Below are 23,431 nucleotides of genomic sequence, written 5' to 3' on the forward strand. Positions count from 1 at the left end.
GACCTGGGACTGGGGCAGAGATTCACCTTCCAGCAGGACAATGACGCTAAACACACAGCCAAAGCTACACTGGAGTGGTTTAAAAACAATAACCTGACAAGGAGGCTGTGTGGTCCAGTGGTTAAAGAAAAGGGCTTGTAACCAGGAGGTGCCAGGTTCAAATCCCACCTCAGCCACTGACTCATTGTGTGACCCTGAGCAAGTCACTTAACCTCCTTGTGCTCCGTCTTTTGGGTGAGATGTAATTGTAAGTGACTCTGCAACTGATGCAGAGTTCACACACCCTAGTCTCTGTAAGTCGCCTTGGATAAAGGCGTCTGCTAAATAAACAAATAAGAACCTGAATGTCTTACAATGGCCCAGTCAAAGCCCAGACCTTAATCCGATTGAGAATATGTGGCAAGACTTGGAAATTGCTGTTCACCAACGGTCCCCATCTAACTTGACAGAGCTTGAGCAATTTTGCCAAGAAGAATGGGCAAAAATTGCAGGTAGAGACTTACCCAAAGACTCACAGCTGTAATTGCTGCCAAAGGTGCTTCTACCAAGTATTGACTCAGGGGGGTGAATACTTATGCAACCAACAAATGTCTTTTTTTTGTTTAATTAACTTTTGTGTAACAATAAAAAATATTTTGCACCTTCAAAGTGTTAAGTATGTTGTGTAAATCAAATGGTAAAAATCCAATTAAATCCATTTTAATTCCAGGTTGTAACACTACAAAATGTAGAAAAGTCAGCAACGTCACCCATGTGTACAGTGCTAATGCAGAATGGCTATAGGAAAGCAAAAGCGAGTTGTGCTTACAATTGATTTTTTTTTTTTTTGTAACCTATCCATTTTGCTACTGTTTAAATTGCCCGACACTAATGTAAGTGTATACAGCTGTGGCAGGTCAGGAGCCCTGTGTATGAAGAGGGGCTTTTGTGTAAATGTATATTGTAAATAGTGTGTAGTTATTGTAATTAATTAATGAAGTACCTGACGCTCCTGGGAGAGCCTGCCTGCTGTGTGTGATTGCCAGGTGTGGAATCTAATCAGCAGGTAGGTGTGTTCCAATGGGGCGTTAGGTATAAAAAGGTTCCATTTATTCACCTGAAGGCTGCTACAAAACCAAAGCCAGTTGGGCTAAAGAAGCTGAAATTTGCCTACGTGTGTGTGTGTGTGTGTGTGTGAGAGAGAGAGAGAACCATAACCAGTGTTGGATACCGCAGACTGAATAATCAAGTCGAAATAGCCGACAGCCAGGTGAGTAGTTGAAGTGTCACATTAGCTGTTCAGTGTGTTGATATGTAAATAAATCCTCTTCTCCTACAGGGCATATCAACTTCAACCTCCGTCTCACTCTCCTGCATGTCATTCAGCAGCGAATGCACACACCCACACGGCAGACTGCTACCATGACACAAGCATTAATACCTTGAATCTTTCTAAACAAGGGATTTAGGGGAGCTCTCAGCTCCCTAATAAAAGCTGAATCTCAAAACAATAATTGTGTGAATATAGTAATTGTTACAGCTGTGTATAATGGTATTTAAAACAGGATTCATTTATCCGACTTTTTACATATCCTCCCTTACTCTGGTCCCACCGCAGCCGGATACGCGACAGACTACTGTATATTAAAACTGCTCTTTTATCCAAAATTTCCCACAAAATGATCCACTGGTATCCAGCTCCCCTTTGTCTGAACGATCTTTGGATAAAGGGATTCTAAGGTATTTTTTGTTTGCTTTGTGATGATAACATTTTTAATAACAGTCACACAGGTGTCTGATTAGTCCAGACTTTTGTTTCTTGATTTTTATAAGGCTCTTTCACAGCCAAGACTGTACAAATTAATAATGTTCTATGAGTCTCAAAAGTGATGAGCCGTTATAGAAAACTTCCTTAAAAGCAGAGGAGGAATGATCACTTATTCCTCTGTTATAGCATTTGTTTCCAATTTTGCCCATTCTCTGTAATTCTGTGCCATATAGTTTATTAGAAGATGTTGTGTGAAAGTGTGTTTAGAATGCAAAACATTCAGACGAAAATATGAATTTGATCCTGATCAGAATACACCCACCCTCCTTATATCGCCTCTAGCTATACTGCGGATTCGGATATATCGCGGTCCTGGAGTTGGCTCCCCATTTTTACTATCTAACTACGTATGCCTTAGCTGCAATATACAGAGGCATTTGGAATTACTGTTTTGTTTTATTTTGTAATGCACATGACAAACAACAATATACAAAAAAGTAAAAACAAAGCATTAACATCGTACTGTTATCATATACACACAGCAATGCAATGCAATGCACTAGCAAAAAATGTGGCAGCAATGCAATGCACTAGCAAAAGTCACAAGGCAGTGACGTCAGCTCCCTAGCAACAAGCCTCCAATGTTGTTGTTGGGAATGGATTATTTCAATGCAGTGGTTTTGTGCATTTGAGAAAGGAGAGGAAGACTCGTGTAAATTAATTGGAGACTGAAGTTGATGAGAAGGAATTACCCTCCGCTGTACGAACTAAAACGATGTGCTGCTTTTTAAACGAAAAATGAGAAAAAGCAGGTTGCGTACAGGATTTATACTGCACCCTGACGCACCCGATAAAACGAGGGAGTGGTTGTACAGTATTTATTTGTCAGCCTATTTGTTTTTCTATGGGTCTCACTCTATATCGTGGCCCTTGAAATATAGTGGATTTATATTGGACCCTGACACCCGTGATATATCGAGTGGGTAGTGTACTTTTATTTCAGTGTTCTGAAGTGTCAGCACTTGTACAGATTTGCCATGTTTTAATAAAGTCTTGTGCAAGTTTTCTGTAAGGGGTTAGTATAAAAATGACCACTATAGGTTTGCACTGGTAAAGTTTTCTTCCTATGAGTTGGTTGGAACTTTTCCATTGCAAATCTCACTGTTTTTTTTTTTCTTAAACTCATTGTTATGGAAATTCTACCCTGCTCAGGCTGACTTAGATACCTGTTCCAAAGATAAAACCTGGCTTTATTAGACATGACAAATAAGTGCAGGAATAGTAATGCATTATGATTAAGATATAACACACATCTTTGATAGTTCTTTTAAATGTTTGTAGCCTGATTTCTATAGACCTTCTTTTGTGATGCTGTTTACCTTAAATCATGCATTGACATGACCATATTGGAAAGTAGCTCCAACTGTGTTTCTTGCAGAATAGGGTTAGTCCCATTTCTGGGATATTGGTATGAGGAAAATTGGCCATGGGTATATTTATAATTTTGTGCTCCTGCAAGATGTAGAATTACCAGAACTGCTAGGAACTTAACTCTACTGTTTATTCACACTGTAATCATTTAAAGATTCTGGAATGTATATTAACCAAAGTGTTGTTTTTTAACAGAATGTACAATTACTGGCAACTGCATTTAGTGTATGGTAGTGCTTTAACCACAACAGACTCACCTGTCATAACACTGTCAATAGAATGCGGGGACTGATGGGCAATGAGGATGTGACAAGTCAGCATGCTTTGTCTGGAGGGATACAATATGTGGGCAATCCCCAAAAATTCAATTTTACTTATCTGAATCGAAATGGACATCCAACAGGGGGTTGTGTGGTCCAGTGGTTAAAGAAACAGGCTTGTAACCAGGAGGTCCCCGGTTCAAATCCCACCTCAGCCACTGAGTCATTGTGTGACCCTGAACAAGTCAATTAATCTCCTTGTGCTCTGTCTTTCGGGTGAGACGTAGTTGTAAGTGACTCTGCAGCTGATGTATAGTTCACACACCCTAGTCTCTGTAAGTTGCCTTGGATAAAGGCATCTGCTAAATAAACAAATAATAATAATACATTGTAGAATACATGGCAGATTTTCATGACATGCATAACAAATGAATCAACAGCTAAGTCCAAAGCACTCAAGGTCAATCGATCAATCAAAACCTTTATTTATCCAGATTAGTTGAGAACAAATTCTCTTTTACAATGACAATCTGGCAAGAGGCTCACGCTACCACACCAAATAACATAAAACACAATACATAAGGAATAACATGCGTTTATCTCAGTAAAGACTGAAGGAAACTCATTGAAAACAGCAGTGTCAGAAAGAAAGAAATAGCAGATCTGAAAGCCTGTAAGTTTTCAACAAAGCAAAATCGCAACTTTTTAAAGATGATGTAAACAACAAAGACTTTAGATTTTCCCCAGCTGTTGTGTATAACACGTGAAAATCTGCACTTAACTGAGCAGTTCCCTACCAATGTGTACACAAACCATATCACAGCTGGAAGATCAATCTGACAGTCACTTCACAGACATTTAGCAGCTTTCACATTTTTAGATGATCCTTGTGGCAAAGTGCCCCGCCCCTGTGTGCATTTGTGTGTTGTGTGTATGCGTGCGTGTGTAAATGTTGGTGTATAGATTGGTACACGGGATATAAATGGGTCTGTGTTTCACGTGTGTTTAAATTGTATATTTGTATTTAGGCACGGGATTGCACATCACGCACGTGCATTTAAAATATAATATGTGAACACGGGGTTTCACGTAATGAATTCACGTGCTGGGATTCAAGTGAGTAATTAATTAGTAATTGAATCCCAGCACAACAGTATATATAGATGCACGTTTCTTGCACTAAGGGTTGGGTGTTCGAGAGTGGAGAACGGGTGAGGAGAAGGAGGAGAAACGTAAAGTAAAATAATATCTAGAAGTGTTTGTACTCACCGTGTTTGTTTGTCTCTCCGTGCACCGTTTGTTAAGTGTGTAGTCCGTTTTGTTTGTCTATTTATTTTGGCGTGAAGTGCCGTGTCCCGTGTTTTTGTCTGTTCCAACCTTTTATTTTCTGTTCTGTTTATTAAATGCTGAACGCGATCACGCGTTCAGCCTCACCAAAACCCCATCTCTCTGTCTGTGTATTCCTGTCTGGTCTGACACCACCCACTATGGCCGTCTTTGTGACACGTGGTGTCATCGTGGGATAACCGCGCCTCCAAGCGTCAGACCAGGAGGGGTTTTGTTTAGAAAAAAAAAAAAAAAAAAAAAAAGAGGCAATGGCAGAAGACGCCATCAAACTGCGGTGCTGGTTCCTGGAGAATGCTGGGCTGGAGGCCCAGTCTCTGCCCATGGTCGTCCGGGCTCTGTGGATGATGGACTGTGAGAGATGGGAGGCCTATCAGGAGGAACACACCCCAAACACCTTGGAGGAAGGTGTGGAGTTTCTCCTCAGCTACCTGGAGACAACGATAAAAGGAACAGCAGCCCAGGTAGCAGGCCCACCAGCAGAGGGTGAATGCCTGCTGTCCCCATCTCCACCAGCAGAGGGTGAGTACCTGCTGTCCCCATCTCCACCAGCAGAGGGTGAATGCCTGCTGGTTTTGCCTCCACAGCCCAAATGGGAGGAGCCTGAGCGTCCACAGCCCAAGCGGGAGGAGCCTGAGCGTCCACAGCCCAAGCGGGAGGAGCCTGAGCGTCCACAGCCCAAGTGGGAGGAGCCCGAACGTCCTACGCCTGAGTGGGAGGAGCCCGAACGTCCTACGCCTGAGTGGGAGGAGCCCGAACGTCCTACGCCTGAGTGGGAGGAGCCCGAACGTCCTACGCCTGAGTGGGAGGAGCCCGAACGTCCTACGCCTGAGTGGGAGGAGCCCGAACGTCCTACGCCTGAGTGGGAGGAGCCCGAACGTCCTACGCCTGAGTGGGGGGAGCCCGAACGTCCAACGCCTGAGTGGGGGGAGCCCGAACGTCCACAGCCCAAGAGGGGGAGTCGGTGCGTCCACAGCCCAAAAGGGAGGAGTCGGTGCGTCCACAGCCCAAAAGGGAGGAGTCGGTGCGTCCACAGCCCAAAAGGGAGGAGTCGGTGCGTCCACAGCCCAAAGGGAGGCAAGTCGGGGCTTCCACAGCCCTGGGACCCAAGCCACCAGCAGAGGGAAAATGCCTGCTGGTTCAGCCCCAAGAGCCGGAAGGGGAGGGGTTACAGGCTCAACCCCCTGAAAATTTTTGGGGGGGAGAAGGGCAGGATGCTGGTGTCCCCCAGCAGCCTCTCGCTATGCTGCTGAAGGCAGCACGGCGCGCACATGCCCAGCCGCCACAGCAGAGGGAGCCAGCACCGCCAGGAGCAGAGGAGCAGGAGCTGCCTCTGCCTCCGCCACCACCACCACCACCGCAAGGAGCAGAGGAGCAGGAGCTGCCTCTGCCTCCGCCACCACCACCGCAAGGAGCAGAGGAGCAGGAGCTGCCTCTGCCTCCACCACCGCCAGGAGCAGAGGAGCTGGAGCTGCCTCTGCCTCCACCACCGCCAGGAGCAGAGGAGCTGGAGCTGCCTCTGCCTCCGCCACCGCCTGGAGCAGAGGAGCTGGAGCTGCCTCTGCTGCCCGTACCTCCGCAGGGAGTACGGTGGCCGGAGCCCCAGAAAGGGGAGCTGCCGGCCACGAAGAAGGGGGATGAGGTCTGGAGACCACTTTCCCCAGCAGCAGTTTCGCTGCAGGAGTTCTTGTGGCCGGAGCCCCACAGGAGGGAGCTGCCGGCTATGAAGAAGGGGGAGGTCGGGGGACCACCTGCCCCCGCAGCTTTTTCGCTGCAGGACGGGACCAGCATGCTGTCAGCCGTGCCACTACCGGCAGGGGAGCTGACAGCATTTCCAGCCATGGGCCCACTGAAGCCTCCCTTCCCAGCCCGAGACTTTGGCCTGGACTGCTGGGTATTTAAGGGGGGAGGTGGCCGTTGAGGCCATGTGTGCTGCGCACAAGGGGGGGTATATGTGGCAAAGTGCCCCGCCCCTGTGTGCATTTGTGTGTTGTGTGTATGCGTGCGTGTGTAAATGTTGGTGTATAGATTGGTACACGGGATATAAATGGGTCTGTGTTTCACGTGTGTTTAAATTGTATATTTGTATTTAGGCACGGGATTGCACATCACGCACGTGCATTTAAAATATAATATGTGAACACGGGGTTTCACGTAATGAATTCACGTGCTGGGATTCAAGTGAGTAATTAATTAGTAATTGAATCCCAGCACAACAGTATATATAGATGCACGTTTCTTGCACTAAGGGTTGGGTGTTCGAGAGTGGAGAACGGGTGAGGAGAAGGAGGAGAAACGTAAAGTAAAATAATATCTAGAAGTGTTTGTACTCACCGTGTTTGTTTGTCTCTCCGTGCACCGTTTGTTAAGTGTGTAGTCCGTTTTGTTTGTCTATTTATTTTGGCGTGAAGTGCCGTGTCCCGTGTTTTTGTCTGTTCCAACCTTTTATTTTCTGTTCTGTTTATTAAATGCTGAACGCGATCACGCGTTCAGCCTCACCAAAACCCCATCTCTCTGTCTGTGTATTCCTGTCTGGTCTGACACCACCCACTATGGCCGTCTTTGTGACACGTGGTGTCATCGTGGGATAACCGCGCCTCCAAGCGTCAGACCAGGAGGGGTTTTGTTTAGAAAAAAAAAAAAAAAAAAAAAAAGAGGCAATGGCAGAAGACGCCATCAAACTGCGGTGCTGGTTCCTGGAGAATGCTGGGCTGGAGGCCCAGTCTCTGCCCATGGTCGTCCGGGCTCTGTGGATGATGGACTGTGAGAGATGGGAGGCCTATCAGGAGGAACACACCCCAAACACCTTGGAGGAAGGTGTGGAGTTTCTCCTCAGCTACCTGGAGGCAACGATAAAAGGAACAGCAGCCCAGGTAGCAGGCCCACCAGCAGAGGGTGAATGCCTGCTGTCCCCATCTCCACCAGCAGAGGGTGAGTACCTGCTGTCCCCATCTCCACCAGCAGAGGGTGAATGCCTGCTGGTTTTGCCTCCACAGCCCAAATGGGAGGAGCCTGAGCGTCCACAGCCCAAGCGGGAGGAGCCTGAGCGTCCACAGCCCAAGCGGGAGGAGCCTGAGCGTCCACAGCCCAAGTGGGAGGAGCCCGAACGTCCTACGCCTGAGTGGGAGGAGCCCGAACGTCCTACGCCTGAGTGGGAGGAGCCCGAACGTCCTACGCCTGAGTGGGAGGAGCCCGAACGTCCTACGCCTGAGTGGGAGGAGCCCGAACGTCCTACGCCTGAGTGGGAGGAGCCCGAACGTCCTACGCCTGAGTGGGAGGAGCCCGAACGTCCTACGCCTGAGTGGGGGGAGCCCGAACGTCCAACGCCTGAGTGGGGGGAGCCCGAACGTCCACAGCCCAAGAGGGGGAGTCGGTGCGTCCACAGCCCAAAAGGGAGGAGTCGGTGCGTCCACAGCCCAAAAGGGAGGAGTCGGTGCGTCCACAGCCCAAAAGGGAGGAGTCGGTGCGTCCACAGCCCAAAGGGAGGCAAGTCGGGGCTTCCACAGCCCTGGGACCCAAGCCACCAGCAGAGGGAAAATGCCTGCTGGTTCAGCCCCAAGAGCCGGAAGGGGAGGGGTTACAGGCTCAACCCCCTGAAAATTTTTGGGGGGGAGAAGGGCAGGATGCTGGTGTCCCCCAGCAGCCTCTCGCTATGCTGCTGAAGGCAGCACGGCGCGCACATGCCCAGCCGCCACAGCAGAGGGAGCCAGCACCGCCAGGAGCAGAGGAGCAGGAGCTGCCTCTGCCTCCGCCACCACCACCACCACCGCAAGGAGCAGAGGAGCAGGAGCTGCCTCTGCCTCCGCCACCACCACCGCAAGGAGCAGAGGAGCAGGAGCTGCCTCTGCCTCCACCACCGCCAGGAGCAGAGGAGCTGGAGCTGCCTCTGCCTCCACCACCGCCAGGAGCAGAGGAGCTGGAGCTGCCTCTGCCTCCGCCACCGCCTGGAGCAGAGGAGCTGGAGCTGCCTCTGCTGCCCGTACCTCCGCAGGGAGTACGGTGGCCGGAGCCCCAGAAAGGGGAGCTGCCGGCCACGAAGAAGGGGGATGAGGTCTGGAGACCACTTTCCCCAGCAGCAGTTTCGCTGCAGGAGTTCTTGTGGCCGGAGCCCCACAGGAGGGAGCTGCCGGCTATGAAGAAGGGGGAGGTCGGGGGACCACCTGCCCCCGCAGCTTTTTCGCTGCAGGACGGGACCAGCATGCTGTCAGCCGTGCCACTACCGGCAGGGGAGCTGACAGCATTTCCAGCCATGGGCCCACTGAAGCCTCCCTTCCCAGCCCGAGACTTTGGCCTGGACTGCTGGGTATTTAAGGGGGGAGGTGGCCGTTGAGGCCATGTGTGCTGCGCACAAGGGGGGGTATATGTGGCAAAGTGCCCCGCCCCTGTGTGCATTTGTGTGTTGTGTGTATGCGTGCGTGTGTAAATGTTGGTGTATAGATTGGTACACGGGATATAAATGGGTCTGTGTTTCACGTGTGTTTAAATTGTATATTTGTATTTAGGCACGGGATTGCACATCACGCACGTGCATTTAAAATATAATATGTGAACACGGGGTTTCACGTAATGAATTCACGTGCTGGGATTCAAGTGAGTAATTAATTAGTAATTGAATCCCAGCACAACAGTATATATAGATGCACGTTTCTTGCACTAAGGGTTGGGTGTTCGAGAGTGGAGAACGGGTGAGGAGAAGGAGGAGAAACGTAAAGTAAAATAATATCTAGAAGTGTTTGTACTCACCGTGTTTGTTTGTCTCTCCGTGCACCGTTTGTTAAGTGTGTAGTCCGTTTTGTTTGTCTATTTATTTTGGCGTGAAGTGCCGTGTCCCGTGTTTTTGTCTGTTCCAACCTTTTATTTTCTGTTCTGTTTATTAAATGCTGAACGCGATCACGCGTTCAGCCTCACCAAAACCCCATCTCTCTGTCTGTGTATTCCTGTCTGGTCTGACACCACCCACTCTGGCCGTCTTTGTGACAATCCTTTACAACGGTTTTATTCAGGCAAGGCAGCTGTGCAGTTAGAGTTACTCAAGCTTCGAAATCATCTTTCTTTGCAACAGTGCTACAATTCCAGCAACAAGAGGGCTGACTTGGATGCAGGTACCAAGAGATAAATAAGAACATAAGAACTACAGAAATATAGAAACAGGAAGAAACAAAACCCGAACCATTACTTAAACATAAGCATCCCAAGCAACTGACAGATAACAGTTCTGTGGCTACAGTACAGTATACATTTGTAATTTAAATATTTTTTTACAAATTCAAATGTACTCCCTTTGTCTACAAGGTAGTCTGTTGCTGTGTTTTTTGAGTGTTGATTGTGTGTAATTGGAAATTTTAGATTTGGCATAGAATTTGGCCTGCATGTTTAAACAAAAAGGACATTAAAACTGGTGTTCCAAGTCCATCTATTTTGACAAGTAACACTTGTCTATATACACCTTTTCCCAATTTTAACACATTGTAAACTGTTTTTTTTTTGTATTCTACTCTTGTGTGGCTTAATTTGAAATTTCAAAACTACAGTAGGAATCCTATCCTCAGGACCAATGCTATAAATCAAAGGCTGTGAGAATATAGCCAGCACTAATTATAGCTTGCTAGTTTTTTGTGTAATTTTAAAACAGTAATGAGTACTAAAAGCTAGTATTATTTTATATGCAGATGCTAGGAATAAGTTGGAAAAGAGGTTCTAAAACCCATTTGTTTTCACCTTCCTAATATTTTTGCAGCTAATATGGCATTTTTATATTTCTAGGCAAGGTGTGCGAGGCGGCCACCTAGGCATCCTTTAGGGGGACCCGCACTCAACCCGGACTGCCATAAATGTGTTCTTTATGTGCACGCAAATTTAGCGATATGGTGCTAGATTCTAGCACTAGGGTACCTCATATAGCACCAGCAACATTAAATTCTGGCAGACATGTTTAATTTAAAAAAAAAAAAAAAAGTATTCCTTAGCAGCCATAGAGGAAGATAGTTTCTCACTGGGTCTGGACTACTTGCATGACCCACTCACACTTATCCACATACACAGGAGAGAAGTTTCTTGTCATGTGGGAAAGTGATAGCAAACATGTGACAGTGCATGTTATATGGGCGATTAGTAGGTAACAATACATTGTAAAATAATGTTTAGTGTTCGTAAGCCTATAAACACATTTTGTTGATTAAAAAATAGTCATGCTTTGGTTAGATGCATATAATCACAGATGTATGTTAAAACCAAATCAGTTGTTGCAGCTAATGTAAATCTAATCAATTAATACAAAGCTGAATTCACAAGCTATTGTTTTGTTAATATGTCAAGCGTTTGGGCTACTCAGGTCTGCTGTCTTAGGTTTCTTAATATAGCAATTTTGGTGTTAAGAGATTATATATATATAGCATGATAGTTGCTAATACCGTTCATCATTTTGTTAATTAGAGTATTTTCTTTTAAAATACTCTATTTCTGAATGTAATAATAATAATAATGACAATTAAACTACCCACATCTAAAATACCCTATTTTTAAGTACATGTTTGTGTACAAATTATTTTTCTTAAAAAAATAAAAAATAATAATAATAATATTTACAGGCTGCTATGAGTCTTGCCATGGATAAGAACATAAGAAATTTTACAAACGAGACGAGGCCATTCGGCCCATCTTGCTTGTTTGGTTCTTCTTCTTCTTCTTCTTATTATTTGTTTATTTAGCAGACGCCTTTATCCAAGGCGACTTACAGAGACAAGGGTGTGTGAACTATGCATCAGATGCAGAGTCACTTACAACTACGTCTCACCCGAAAGATGGAGCACAAAGAGGTTAAGTGACTTGCTCAGGGTCACACAATGAGTCAGTGGCTGAGGTGGGATTTGAACCAGGGACCTCCTGGTTACAGCCTCACTTGTTAGTAGCTTATTGATCCCAGAATCTCATAAAGCAGCTTCTTGAATGATCCCAGGGTGTCAGCTTCAACAACATTACTGCAGTTGGTTCCAGAACCTCACAATTCTGTGTCTCCTATTTTCTGTTCTGAATGCCCCTTTATCTAATCTCCATTTGTGACCCCTGGTCCCTGTTTCTTTTTTCAGGTTGAAAAAGTCCCCTGGGTCGATATTTTCAATACCTTTTAGAATTTTGAATGCTTGAATCAGATCACCGCGTAGTCTTCTTTGTTCAAGACTGAATAGATTCAGTTCTTTTAGCCTGTCTGCATACGACATACCTTTTAAACCCGGGATAATTCTGGTCGCTCTTCTTTGCACTTTTTCTAGAGCAGCAATATCCTTTTTGTAACGAGGTGACCAGAACTGAACACAGTATTTTAGGTGACGTCTTACTAATGCATTGTAAAGTTTCAACATTACTTCCCTTGATTTAAATTCATCATTTTTCATCAAAATATATCCGAGCATCTTTTTGGCCTTTTTTATAGCTTCTCCACATTGTCTAGATGAAAACATTTCTGAGTCAACATAAACTCCTAGGTCTTTTTCATGGATTCCTTATTCAATTTCAGTATCTCCCATATGATATTTCTAATGCTCATTTTTATTGCCTGCATGCAGTACCTTACACTTTTCTCTATTAAATGTCATTTGCCATGTGTCTGCCCAGTTCTGAATGCTGTCTAGATCATTTTGAATGACCGTTGCTGCTGCAACAGTGTTTGCCACTCCTCCTATTTTTGTGTCATGTGCAAATTTAACAAGTTTGCTTACTATACCAGAATCTAAATCATTAATGTAGATTAGGAATAGCAGAGGACCTAATACTGATCCCTGAGGTACACCACTGACAGAATTTCCTTTTTACAAAATATTACAAATATGGGTGTGATTAGATAGGGGGTACATTTGGTTAAAAATATTTACTGTAACACAAAATACTAAAAACTAATTGAAGGGGGTAATGTGGCATTGCACATAGACTGTCAAAGAGGTTTTTTTTGTTATTTTTATTATTTATGTATTTATTTCTGGCTGGTTATTCTTGCTGCCAACCTGTCAGAACCCACTTACAGTCGGGCATTACAGTATTTTTCAATAAGCCTGCTGGGGCATAGTCATTTTAGAAAAAGTGAATATGTGATATGTTTGAGGTAGTCTGGAATTCTGATTGCTTTGAAGTTGTGGATTATATAAAATGATAAAGTCTAACAAACAAACTGAAACAAGTATTCATTAACATTTTAATAGCATTAATATTGTTTACCATATCTTAACATTAGTTTATATGATTACATGATGCACCTATATACTAACTTTAAGATACGGTTGCTACTGTAGGATTCATTTGATGTTCTGGGCCCCACACTTAATCATCACTGCCTAGGGCCCCGCACAGCCTAAGGGCAGCAGTGTGGAGTAGTGGTTAGGGCTCTGGACTCTTGACCGGAGGGTCGTGGGTTCAATCCTTGGTGGGGACACTGCTGCTGTACCCTTGAGCAAGGTACTTTACCTAGATTGCTCCAGTAAAAACCCAACTGTATAAATGGGTAATTGTATGTAAAAATAATGTAATATCTTGTAACAATTGTAAGTCGCCCTGGATAAGGGCGTCAGCTAAGAAATAAATAATAATAATAATAATAACCAGGGCTATTATTGGAAACTTTGAAGTACCACAATAGAGAATCAATGGACAAGGAACCTTTTAAAACAACACATGATGACATTAAAGTATATCAAATTAAAGTATATCAAATATACATTGTAAGTGGAGTTCCTTAAACATTGAAAACTGAGTACCTGGCTTAAATACAGTAGTTGCATACTAGACTGCCAACACATTTCCTTAGTCTTTTAAAAGTCTTATTTAATTTGTCCTCTGACTGTTGCTTTCCAACTTCACAGGGCTGCAGGGGAAGCCAATTTATCAAAAAGCCTCCAATTTGTGCTAGTTTGCCTCTGTTAGCCACTTTTTAATGAAAAGGCCATGTCTTATGTGCTCGGGGGGATTTGGCAGGGCAACGAGCACAGTTACAAGTAACTGAGGGAAATAATTACGCCTCTAAAGGTACTAAGAACTATCTGATCTGGCCTGTACAGGACTCTGAAGTAGCAGAGTCGGTAGTTTAAAAGTCTCTGTTGAGGCCTTGAGAGGAAAGCCTCCGAGTAAGTAGGAACACGTTGCCCACAGTGAATTGTTACTAGGGAAGATGAATGTCACATGATCCTCAGCAGTGTAGAAGGGTCGACTCAGCAGGCTTTGGCTAAGGAGTGTGCTTAGTTGAGAATGTGTGCCAGAGACAGCAGTGGGACGACTAAGGGGGTGGCTCTGAAGAAATGTAAAGGGAACTGTTTGACAGAAAGAAGAATGAACTGTCAAGGAAAATAAATCACAAGCTGTTGAGGTCCCACAGATGACCTGCCACATGACTCCCTAGTAGGACAGCGAATGACTGACCCTGGAATTGTGTCCTACTGTGCAAGGGGCTGCGCAACACTCAAGTGACCTACACAGATACAAAAGAAAATAAAAAATAAAAAATGGGGCAGTATTGGCTTTCTTGTACAATAAAGAAAAATACACACAGCATTTCACTCACAACAGTACATTTACTCAAGAAAGTGGTAATGACCTATAACGAAGATATGGGAAGCTTAATTATAGTATGTGGTGTTTTGCCTGATTGAAATACTGTGGGAATAATATGGGCACTATTTGTAAAGCAACAGATACACTAGACTAATTAAAGTTAAGCTTTGGAGTTGTTGTTTTTTCAGCCAGTAAAAGTAGCTCACATTCTCTTTCCTCTCTCGTGGAAATGAACCCCAAGGTCAAATATAATACTTAAGTATTACTGGCATGTAGCATAATCTGTAGGTATACAAATCTGTAGGGGCCTGTACAGTATGTGAAAAATGTTATTTCCAGTTTTATTTTATGCATTTCAGGTTAGATTTGTATTCTTGAAGTATACAGTATTTGACATATAATTACTGTAGATCACTGAATTTTCTAAGACTCTGCAGCTAGTTGGTCTTGTTTAAAATAACATTTTATTGGTGTAGGTTTTTGCTTAATTTTGTAAACAACTTTTATTTTTGACAAAGCGATTAAAAAAAACACTATTGTTGATGTTTCAGGCACAAAACAAAGAGGTGGAGGTGAGGAATGTTCATTTTTCCTTTTGTGGAAATGTTATAGATGTGAAACCAAGAGGAACACAAAAAAGAAAAAGTGAAAGTCTTTGGATAGCTTAAAATACGGTGGCAGCTCCCCCTTTTTTGGAGGTATTGTCCCACTTTACCTGTAGCATTAGCTATAGTGGCTTATCCAATGTAGGAGCAAATAATAATGAATATTTTGTTTATCAAGAAAAACGTCTCACTTTCCATGTATGGAGAGAAGATTTAAATATATTTGGCTTGGCTGTACTCTCTTCACTAAATCTAAAGATTCTGTTTTGTCTTGGTGTGTGGATAAGCAGAGGCCCCTCCGTCTGTTATGCTATCAGTCCAGCATATTACATCACATCTAAAGTCATTACATACTGGTATATAATAAATAATGAACTGCCTGGGTAGAAAATCACTGGGCAAATATGTCACTTTACTAGTAGTTTCATTCTTTTTTCCAATACCATATTAGGAAGTGCAACAGAACCTTTCTGATGCCAGCAAGGAGTTAAGTGTACTGCGTTCTGAATGCGCAGATAGAGAGGCCCTCGTAGGCAAAGCTGAAATGGAGCTGCAGAATGTGCGGCACCACTGGGATACAGAGAACATGTGTGCCATGAAAGCTGAAAATGAAATCCAGAAGCTTACTAAGGTTCACCAGAAGGATTCAGAGGTATTACTGTTAACAGAAGGTTTGGTTAATCATGTTAGTTTTTTTTCCCCACAAAAACTAATTATATATATATATATATACAATGCCTTGCAAAAGTATTCAGACCCCTGACCAATTCTCTCATATTACTGAATTACAAATGGTACATTGAAATTTCGTTCTGTTTGATATTTTATTTTAAAACACTGAAACTCAAAATCAATTATTGTAAGGTGACATTGGTTTTATGTTGGGAAATATTTTTAAGAAAAATAAAAAAACTGAAATATCTTGCTTGCATAAGTATTCAACCCCCACACATTAATATTTGGTAGAGCCACCTTTCGCTGCAATAACAGCTTTAAGTCTTTTGGGGTAAGTATGTACCAGCTTTGCACACAGTGTCGGAGTGATTTTGGCCCATTCTTTTTGGCAGATTTGCTCCAGGTTGTTCAGGTTGGTTGGACGACGCTTGTGGACCGCAATTTTCAAATAGTGCCACAGATTCTCAATGGGATTGAGATCAGGACTTTTACTGGGCCACTGTAGGACATTCACCTTTTTGTTCTTGAGCCACTCCAATGTTGCTTTGGCCTTGTGCTTGGGATCATTGTCCTGCTGAAAGGTGAATTTCCTCCCAAGCTTCAGTTTTTTAGCGGACTGAAGCAGGTTCTCTTGCAGTGTTTCCCTGTATTTTGCTCCATCCATTCTTCCTTCAATTTTAACAAGATGCCCAGTCCCTGCTGATGAGAAGCATCCCCACAGCATGATGCTCCCACCTTCATACTTCACTGTAGGGATGGTGTGTCTTGAGGCATGGGCAGTGTTAGGTTTGCGCCACACATAGCGCTTTGAGTTTTGGCCAAAAAGCTCTATCTTGGTCTCATCTGACCACAAAACCTTTTCCCCACATCGCAGCTGGGTCACTCTCATGCTTTCTGGCAAACTCCAGACGTGCTTTCAGATGGTGCTTTTTGAGTAACAGCTTCTTTCTTGCCACCCTCCCATACAGGCCAGTGTTATGCAGAGCTCTTGATATGGTTGACTGGTGCACCATTACTCCATTCCCAGCCACTGAACTCTGTAGCTCCTTCAAAGTGATTGTTGGCCTCTTTGTGGCTTCTCTCACAATTCTCCTTCTTGTTTGAGCTCTGAGTTTTGAGGGACGGCCTTTTCTTGGCAGTGCCTGGGTGGTGTGATGCAGCTTCCACTTCCTCATTATTGATCCAACTGTGCTCACTGGGATATCCAAACACTTGGATATTATTTTGTACCCTTTCCCTAATCTATGTATTTATATTACTTTATCTCTAACTTCTGTAGAAGGCCAATGGTAAGGTAATTGTGTCCTCGTTAGGGCAATTTCTTTCATCGGTGTAAACTGGGAGCTTCCACAGCACAGGGGTTGAATACTTACGCAAGCAAGACATTTCAGTTTTTTTTTTATTTTTCTTAAAAATATTTCCCAACATAAAACCAATGTCACCTTACAATAATTGATTTTGAGTTTCAGTGTTTTAAAATAAAATATCAAACAAAACAAAATTTCAATATACCATTTGTAATTCAGTAATATGAGAGAATTGGTCAGGGGTCTGAATACTTTTGCAAGGCACTGTATATATCCCTTATAATATGAATGCCCTTGTGATACCAGTCTTTCCATAAACAGGGAGAATTACCAATACACAATCTAGAAAATTCAGATCCCTGCTGAATCAATTAAATAAGGGTTGTAACAAATAATTCTTCCCATCGTCCTCCAAATCTGTTGAGAGTATGATAAGATTGTATGGGTTTGGCCCAATGGAGATAATTTACTTGTAACAGAGCATGGGGGGGGGGGGAGCCAGAGGCAAACCTCTCTATACTAAACCAAGGGGGTGCCCTCTCAGGGGGAGAGGACCAGTGTGCTATATGTTTTTAGACAAATACATAATGATATAATATTAATTTAGGAATCCCCAACCCTCCTCCATCCACAAGCCTTTGTAATGTTCTCAAATGAAGTCTAGGATGTTTCCCATTCCATAGAAACTGGTTACACAGTATATCAAATTGAAAAAAGTATTTGTCTGGGATCTTAATAGGGAGATTATACAATAAATAGTTTAATTTAGGTACACTTTTCATTTTAATAATACTAGCTTTTCCCCATAGAGACAAAAACAAAGAAGACTATCTAGTAAAATCAGCTGTAATTTCATCTAACAAGGGTTCAATATTGCATGAAACTAATGAATCTAATTTGGGTGGAATTGTAAGGCCTGGGTATTTTATACCGTTCCTTGGTCATTGAAATGAGCCTGACTGGAATAGATATTTGGGAGAGAAGGATGTTTGGGCTTTGCCCAGTTAATTCTGCATCCTGAGAATTTGGAGAATGCATTCAGCACTTTAAGTATGGCTGGACTAGAGTTCTCTGGGTCGGACATGAACAGGATATCGTCGGCATAGAACATAAGCTTATGTGTTGAACCTCCCGCCTGAACACCTGGGAAAGAGGGGTTTATGTGAACAGCAGCAGCAAGTGGTTCCAATGCTAGAGCGAATAGTGAGAGGGCATCACTGTCTGGTGCCCCTTCCCAGGTTAAACTGCAGGGACATTAAGTAATTTGTTAAAACTGCTGCAGTTGAGTGTTGCTATATCAATTGCACCCAGTGAATAAAATTAGGACCAATACCAAATGATTGTAAAGTAAAGAATAAATACTCCCACTCCACCCTGTCAAAGGACTTCTCTGTGTCCAATGACATAGTAGCCATTGAGTCAGCTTTTTGTGCAGCCCACATAATACCAATCAGACGCCTAATATTGTCAGATGAGCATCAGAGCCTACTAAACCCTACATGGTCAGGGTGAATCAATTTTGTCATGATTTTGCCCAGACAGCAAGAGAGAATTTATAACATTTTCCCATCATTACTATTCAGACTGATGGGTCTGTAGCTTGAGCACCGATGCAGGTCCTTGCCTTTTTTTAAGTATAAGTGAAATAAGCGCTGGAGACAAGGTGGTTGGTAAGGAGTTGTTTCTAGATGATTCTGTGAACATGTTTAATAGCATGGGAGCCAATTCAGTGATGTAACATTTATAGAATTCCCCTGTGAAACCATGTAGATTTGGGGCCTTGTTCGAAGGCAAGCCCCTCATTGCCTCCATTACTTCCTCCTTGGTCATCTAGTCCAGGTAGACCCAACTTGTCAAAGAAAGATTGCACCTCACCTTTCTGTGCTGATGCCTCAGAAGAATATAATCCCTAAAAGTTTGATTTATTTTGCACGACTCAGTCACAAGATTCCCCGCTCGAGCCCTCACCGCTGGTATGATAGTTGCCATTGACTAAAATGGCAACCCCCTTGCTCTTGCTGGTACTCGCACTAAAAGATACATGTCCGACCCAGTCTCTGCATAATTTCTTTGCCTCCCCTTCCAAGAAATGTCTCCTGTAAAAATGCAAGATCACACTTTGATGACTTAAGACTGGATAATACCTCCTTTCTCTGAATAGGGTGGTTTAAGCCCTTCACATTCCACGAGGCAATACCTAATCCATTATTTTTAGAGGCTTGCATAGGGTAAACAGACATCTGGAAACCGACTATATGCAATATAATAACTACAACTGGCACAAAAAAGATAAGGAAAAAAAAACAATAACTGCACATTCAACTAGATAAAAAAAATAAAATCATTAGTGAAACTTTAAGGTCCGTGATTCTCCTAGTGGGATCCACCACTCAAACCGTGCCCCCACATCCTAATCGATCCTCACGACATCCACTTTTTTCCCCTCTTTTAAAAGATCCACTATTAATCCCAGCTATCAGTATCACTCATATAATGTATTTCAATATGTTTAAGTTTAGAACTCTTAGTTAAAATACTGCATTAATAATGTGTACATATCAGTGTAAATCTTATCATGTTAAACACTGTAAATCATCTCTGGAACCTCTCAATATATATTTTGACATTAGATCGCACTGAACACCACTTGAACAGTGCTATTATATCAGCGCTTATTGTAGCAATCTATTCCAGTGCTATTTTTCTTCTCCTTTACTACCTCTCTCTATGTTTTGAGCATTGTTAGTATCCACCGATTTGTCCCACCCCCTCATTTCCTCAGACTTTAACTGATTATTGAACAGCATTTTAAATTAAACTAAACTAAATTTAAATTTAAAATAAAATAAATCAAATCAAAAGAATGTAGTTAAAAAAGTATATATATACATATATATATATATATATATATATATATATATATATATATATATATATATATATATATATATATATAATGTGCATACCCAGACAGAAATACATGCCTATATTCACATATATCTGCATAAACATAAACACACAAACCTATGTACATATATATAAGTGACTGAGCCCAGTGATTAAATAAATTACTCTGGATGCCACTTAGCAAACCACCACTGTGCCCTTCAATTCACTGTCGTTACCGTATGCAGCAGATTCTAACATTGTTAATGATGACAGTAATAATGAAATTATATTTTTGTAGCGCTATAAATAACCAGTTTTTCAAAATTTGAGGGCTGATAAAAAAAAGAAAAACACAAATCCATAAAGTAAACAAATATGAATAATTAAACAACAATAATGAATAATTAAAAAAAAAACATTCATTAATAGATTCTTATAGCTGTACAGATATAAAACATGTGTGTTTCTTTTTTTTCTTTTTGCTTAACCCCATTATAGAATATGAAAAAATTAAATAACAATTTGAGCATAACAAAACATAAACATGTTTCAAGTCGATAGGGGTAGGCATGTTCATGAACATTATAAAGTGTTTGTATCCCAGTTCCAATTAGACTAAGGAACGCACATACTGTATAGCTTTCTCCGGGTCTTCAAAATGTTGGGTTCCCACTTCTTGTTAATCCTCAGTGTAGCCGGATAGAGAAGGGCAAATTTTATGTTATGCTCATGTAGTAATTTCTTGGTTGAAATAAGTTTCCACAGTTTTTCTTGTATGGCTCTTAATAGGTCTGGGAAGACTAATATTCGCTGTCCTTCCCAGCGAATCTCCTCTTTCTTTCTGGCAGCACGGAGGACTAATTCCCGATCTTGAAAATCACAGAAATCTTGCAATGATGTGCCTCGGACATTGGTCTGGAGCAGGGAGCGGTCACAGGGACCGATGAGCTCTGTCCATTTCTAGTTTCCCGTAATCCTCCTCCAAACCCAGTTTTTCTTAAGAAATGAATCCTGTCCCCAGCTTCGATCCCCTCAGGAGGTTATTGAGACAATTTCTATTTTCAGTGTCGTCCAGCTTGCTGCGAAGGTTCTCCAATTCAGACTGGGAGGCAGAAGGATCAGCCTTCATTTCTTCCTGAGCCTCCTCCAGGGCCTCAACCCTGTTTTCAACCCCCTGCACTCATGTCATTATATCAGAAAGTTTCCCCTCTACTGCGGCCATAGAGGCTTTAATAGTTTTACGCTGCATAGATTGTCTGACATATTTTTCAGTACCTGTGACAAGCTGGCTTTAGTGGTGACGTCAGACCAGAAAGTATCACACAGACAGGCAGTACTTGCAGTGAAACTGAGACGCTGCGGCGCTCAGTGTTTAATTGTAAAATAAAAGGTTTAAACAGAAAACAGGACACGGCACTTGAGGCCAAAATAAATAGACGTATTAACACAGATTAACACTAAACAAACAGTGGACGAACAGACAAACAAACACGGTGAGTCTAAACAACTTATATTTACTTTATTTTACTTTTTATTTTCTCCTTCTCCACACCCGTTCTCCACTCACCGAACACACAACCCCGAGTGAGTAAAACGTGCATCTATATATACTGTTGTGCTGGGATTCAATTACTAATTAATTACACTGTGTAACAAATTATTTTTTTTTTTTTGGTTCCTGGGTAGTAAGTGTTATTTCCTAATTGCTTATGCCTCAAAAGTATAGAAAATGGCTATTATTCCCCACAAACTTTGCTTTTGTGACCAGGACAGTGATATTTTGAAATTTACCTATTTTCCAGAACATTCCAGATAGATTCAGTGCTGAGTAAACTTGGAGTAACTTCTAGAACTTTCTAGAACTTTCCAGTAATATAAATAGTAGTATAAATACAGGGGCCTTAAGCCCACCAGTTCAGTTTAGTTCCAGCTGCCTAAGTGGATACATATCTGCATTTTTCTGAGATGGCATCAAGGTCATAGGAGACTTCAAAATGGTGGCATTCCTGATGGGTCTCCAAGGCGGTTTTACCCAGTTTCCCTGCTATCTTTGCCTTTGGGACAGCAGGGACACCAAGGAGCACTACCACAGACGGGACTGGCCACAGCGGACCGAGTTCTCTGTGGGGAGGAACAACGTCAAGTGGGAGCCACTGGTGGACCCCCGGAAGGTGCTGATGCCACCACTGCACATCAAATTGGGCCTTATGAAAGAATTTGGCAGAGCTCTAGATAAGGAGTCGGCAGCCTTCAAGTACCTTCAAGACTTCTTCCCTAAGCTGTCTGAGGCAAAGGTCAAAGCCGGTGTCTTCGTCGGACCACAGATAAAGAAGATCCTGGAGTGCAATGAATTCCCCAAGAAGCTCACTAGTAAGGAGAAAGCGGCTTGGAACAGCTTTGTCGCAGTGGTTCGGGGCTTCCTGGGCAATCACAAGGCTGAAAACTATGTGGAGCTGGTTGAGACTCTGGTGAAGAACTACGGCACAATGGGCTGTAGGATGTTCCTCAAAGTCCATATCCTTGATGCTCATCTTGCTAAATTCAAGGAGAACATGGGAGCGTACTCGGAGGAGCAAGGAGAGCGCTTCCACCAGAATATACTGGACTTTGAACGCCGCTACCAAGGACAGTATAACGAGAACATGATGGGAGACTACATTTGGGGGCTGATTCGTGAAAGTGATTTACAGTATAATCGTAAATCTCGAAAAACTACTCACTTCTAAATCTTTTGTAGTCATTTTTGTATTACTTTAGTATAAATACATGTTAATTTGGATTCATATGTTGTTTTTTTCTGACTTTATGTGAACGAAAAGACACAAATTCGCCCATTTTCTCATTGGAAATAGGTAAATTTCAAAATATCACTGTCCTGGTTACAAAAGCAAAGTTTGTGGGGAATAATAGCCATTTTCTATACTTTTGAGGCATAAGCAATTAGGAAATAACACTTACTACCCAGGAACAAAAATTGTGTTACATAGTGTTATTCACTTGAATCCCAGCACGTGAACTAATTCTGTGCAACCCTGTGCTCACATATTATTACACACTTTAAATGCACGTGAAGTGAATTGCAATCCCCGTGCCTAAATACAATTACACATTTTAAACACTAGTGCTCATTACCCGCATTATCTCCCATGTACCAACTACAATACACCAACATTAACACACTACATGCAACATATAACACACAAATGCACACAGGGGCGGGGCACATTGCCACAGTACCGCATAGATATTTGCAATGTCCCTAGCGTTATTGTTTGTTTCAGGCTGTGCATCTGCCCTGTCGCCATCTTGTTCCGTTTCTGGTTCTGTTGGTTGAAGGGGATTTTTCTCTTTCGTCGTTTTTTTTTCTTTGAGGAGGCAGTCTGACTTATGTCGGTCAGCCATTGCATCTCAGGAGGTTAGTTTGTCTTTTGGCATTCTGTTTAGTCATGTTAGGGCTCTATTGATCAGGATGCTTTAAGATTTTCGATGCAGGGGCACAGAGCTTCAAAGTTAGGCAGCCATCTTCTCACCTGCAACACATGACTCCCAGGCCTATAGCTTCTAACTGCACGGACATACTTTTGTTTATTGTTGTGTGTAAATGTATTAAAATACTTTGGGCACTATAAATTGCACTTA

At 42.7% G+C, this 23,431-nt stretch overlaps 1 protein-coding gene across 1 annotated transcript in view; it reads left to right on the forward strand.

The window, feature by feature from the left end:
• Nucleotides 1-14,858: 14,858 nt before the first annotated feature.
• The window catches only part of LOC117409115 (coiled-coil domain-containing protein 171-like), a 28,933-nt gene continuing 20,360 nt past the window's right edge, over nt 14,859-23,431 (forward strand). The window contains exons 1-2 of the mRNA XM_058985444.1: nt 14,859-14,888; nt 15,373-15,573. Of these exons, the coding sequence (XP_058841427.1) occupies nt 14,859-14,888; nt 15,373-15,573 (231 nt within the window). The remainder of the gene's footprint in view (nt 14,889-15,372; nt 15,574-23,431) is intronic.

The sequence above is a fragment of the Acipenser ruthenus genome, chromosome 2 (assembly GCF_902713425.1).
Source record: "Acipenser ruthenus chromosome 2, fAciRut3.2 maternal haplotype, whole genome shotgun sequence".
In the NCBI taxonomy this organism is placed as follows: Eukaryota; Metazoa; Chordata; class Actinopteri; order Acipenseriformes; family Acipenseridae; genus Acipenser; species Acipenser ruthenus.